The sequence below is a fragment of the Austrofundulus limnaeus genome, unplaced genomic scaffold, assembly GCF_001266775.1.
Source record: "Austrofundulus limnaeus strain Quisiro unplaced genomic scaffold, Austrofundulus_limnaeus-1.0 Scaffold8, whole genome shotgun sequence".
In the NCBI taxonomy this organism is placed as follows: Eukaryota; Metazoa; Chordata; class Actinopteri; order Cyprinodontiformes; family Rivulidae; genus Austrofundulus; species Austrofundulus limnaeus.
The window spans coordinates 3,802,456-3,804,397 of NW_013952410.1; the positions used below are offsets into that span (position 1 = coordinate 3,802,456).

Genomic DNA, 1,942 nt, shown 5'->3' on the forward strand with positions numbered 1-1,942 from the left:
TGTGTGTACCTACCATACTTACTGTGAGCACCATCCCATGAGGTTTTATGACATTTACAAGATTCACACCGTTTGCAATTTCCACTTTAAACTCTTTAAAACAATTCCAGTATATGTTAAAAGAGAAAAGAAGTTCTCATTTTCAACGTTCTTTTTTCTTTATGTGGCTTGTTTTGTTTATATTAATGCACTTTTATCTGTGTTTATTGAGATGCTTAAAGGAGAAGGCCTATTGATCAAGTTCTTGTCAAAGAAGAATACGTTCACCACCAGTTCGGACAGACAATAAATTTTTCTATTTCTTTTACTAACAATAGTTAAAAAAAAACCAATATAATCAGAACAGAAAAAGTCAGTTGATCGTGTAAATTAAGTTCCCACATTATATTTTTAAAGTATAACCAATTTTTTGGACAGTTTTTACCACAATAAAATTATATTAAACTGTGCTTTTAACTGTGCTAAATGCAAGAAACTGTTTTCTTTACCAGATTAAATCAGAATACAGATCTGAAGTTGGTTACTATTCTTCACCTAGAAAGCTGCTTGATAATTAAGAGCAACTAAGATTCATCTTTTACTTGACTTGAATAATAATGAGCCAAAGCCTTTTGCATTAGACAAGTTTTACAGCAAATATAAAATATAAAAATACCAACAAGCTCATAGATTATTTTACTTCTCACTGGTTTTCCCACAGTCCAAAGCAGGAACTACAGCAGTAGTAGGGGCCTCTGGTTTATTTATGCTGACAGAGTCAAAAAAAAAAAAAAATCCCTCAAACGTTAAACAGAAGATGAGCTCTCACCTCTCTCACACTGTGGCCCGGTGAAACCGTAGACACAGGCACATCTGTTGGGTCCGATGCAGCGCCCACCGTTCTGGCAGCCATTTTCACACACAGCTAACAGAGACACGGAGTAAAGATGAGTTACTGTACTGCTTCAGTTTCATTTTCTTTATGTTCTCACTCTTTCAGTGATTAGTTAAAGCCTAAAAGCACATCCTTAACTTTGTAGTAAAAGGCTTTAAGTCATTTCACTTAAACAAGCTATCAAAAATACATTTTAGCCATATTTTAAATGTTTTAGCTCATTTTTTAACATCAAATTTTATAGCAGACAAAGAAAATGTTGTGATCATGAACATGTTTAGGATGCATTAATATCTGAAGTTCACAGCTTGTGCGTTTAAAGGTTTTTCATGTCAAGAACAAAGAACATTTGTTGATGTTCACCGGGCTGGAAAATGATTCTTCCATCACTAAAGAGTTTATTAAACTCCACCGCTCCATATTCACATTGAGTCTAAATAGGGAAATTCAAGATTACTGTTGCTTTCCTCAAAGCTGGGCATTAAAAATTAATCTGACTCAAAAATGTGCAAAAGCACAGTATGTTCATTGTTAACAATCAGTCACWGCAAACACTGCCTGTCTGTAGTTTACTTATATTTAATTCTAAACATTTCTGAGGTTTAATAAAACGAGAATAGTTCCAATGTTTTTCTTTTAAAGTAAATGTTGGAATAAATGAAAACAAAACCTTCTTAAATAATAAGCTTTACCATTTAGCTGCAACATTTAAGATTTATCCTTTACATTTAGATTTACACATTTTAAATTCAGGATTTAAATTTAACATTTAGTAAAAAAAAAATATCAAAATGTAAAAGCAGAGAGCAAAATAACCATAAAATGCTAGTGTCAATGTTTAAACCAGGGGTGCCCGAATGTTTTCCCTGAGAGGGCCAAAATTAAAATTAATCTGAGGGCCACAGGTCAAACGCAATATTATAAGAAATGCAAATACTTAAGTAAAGTTGTTTTATTTTTTATGATTAAGCTAACAGCCAGTGTGGTTGCCTACATTCTTTTCTTTTTTTTTTCAGCCCATGGACATGGAGAGCATTCAACATATGCTCAGGCAGCAAAGGCTCATGG

The 1,942-nt window shown here is 33.0% G+C and overlaps 1 protein-coding gene across 1 annotated transcript in view; it reads right to left on the reverse strand.

The window, feature by feature from the left end:
* fbn2b (fibrillin 2b) overlaps nt 1-1,942 on the reverse strand; it is a 77,937-nt gene that overhangs the window by 59,915 nt on the left and 16,080 nt on the right. Inside the window, exon 6 of the mRNA XM_014000507.1 lies at nt 809-904. Within this exon, the coding sequence (XP_013855961.1) occupies nt 809-904 (96 nt within the window). The remainder of the gene's footprint in view (nt 1-808; nt 905-1,942) is intronic.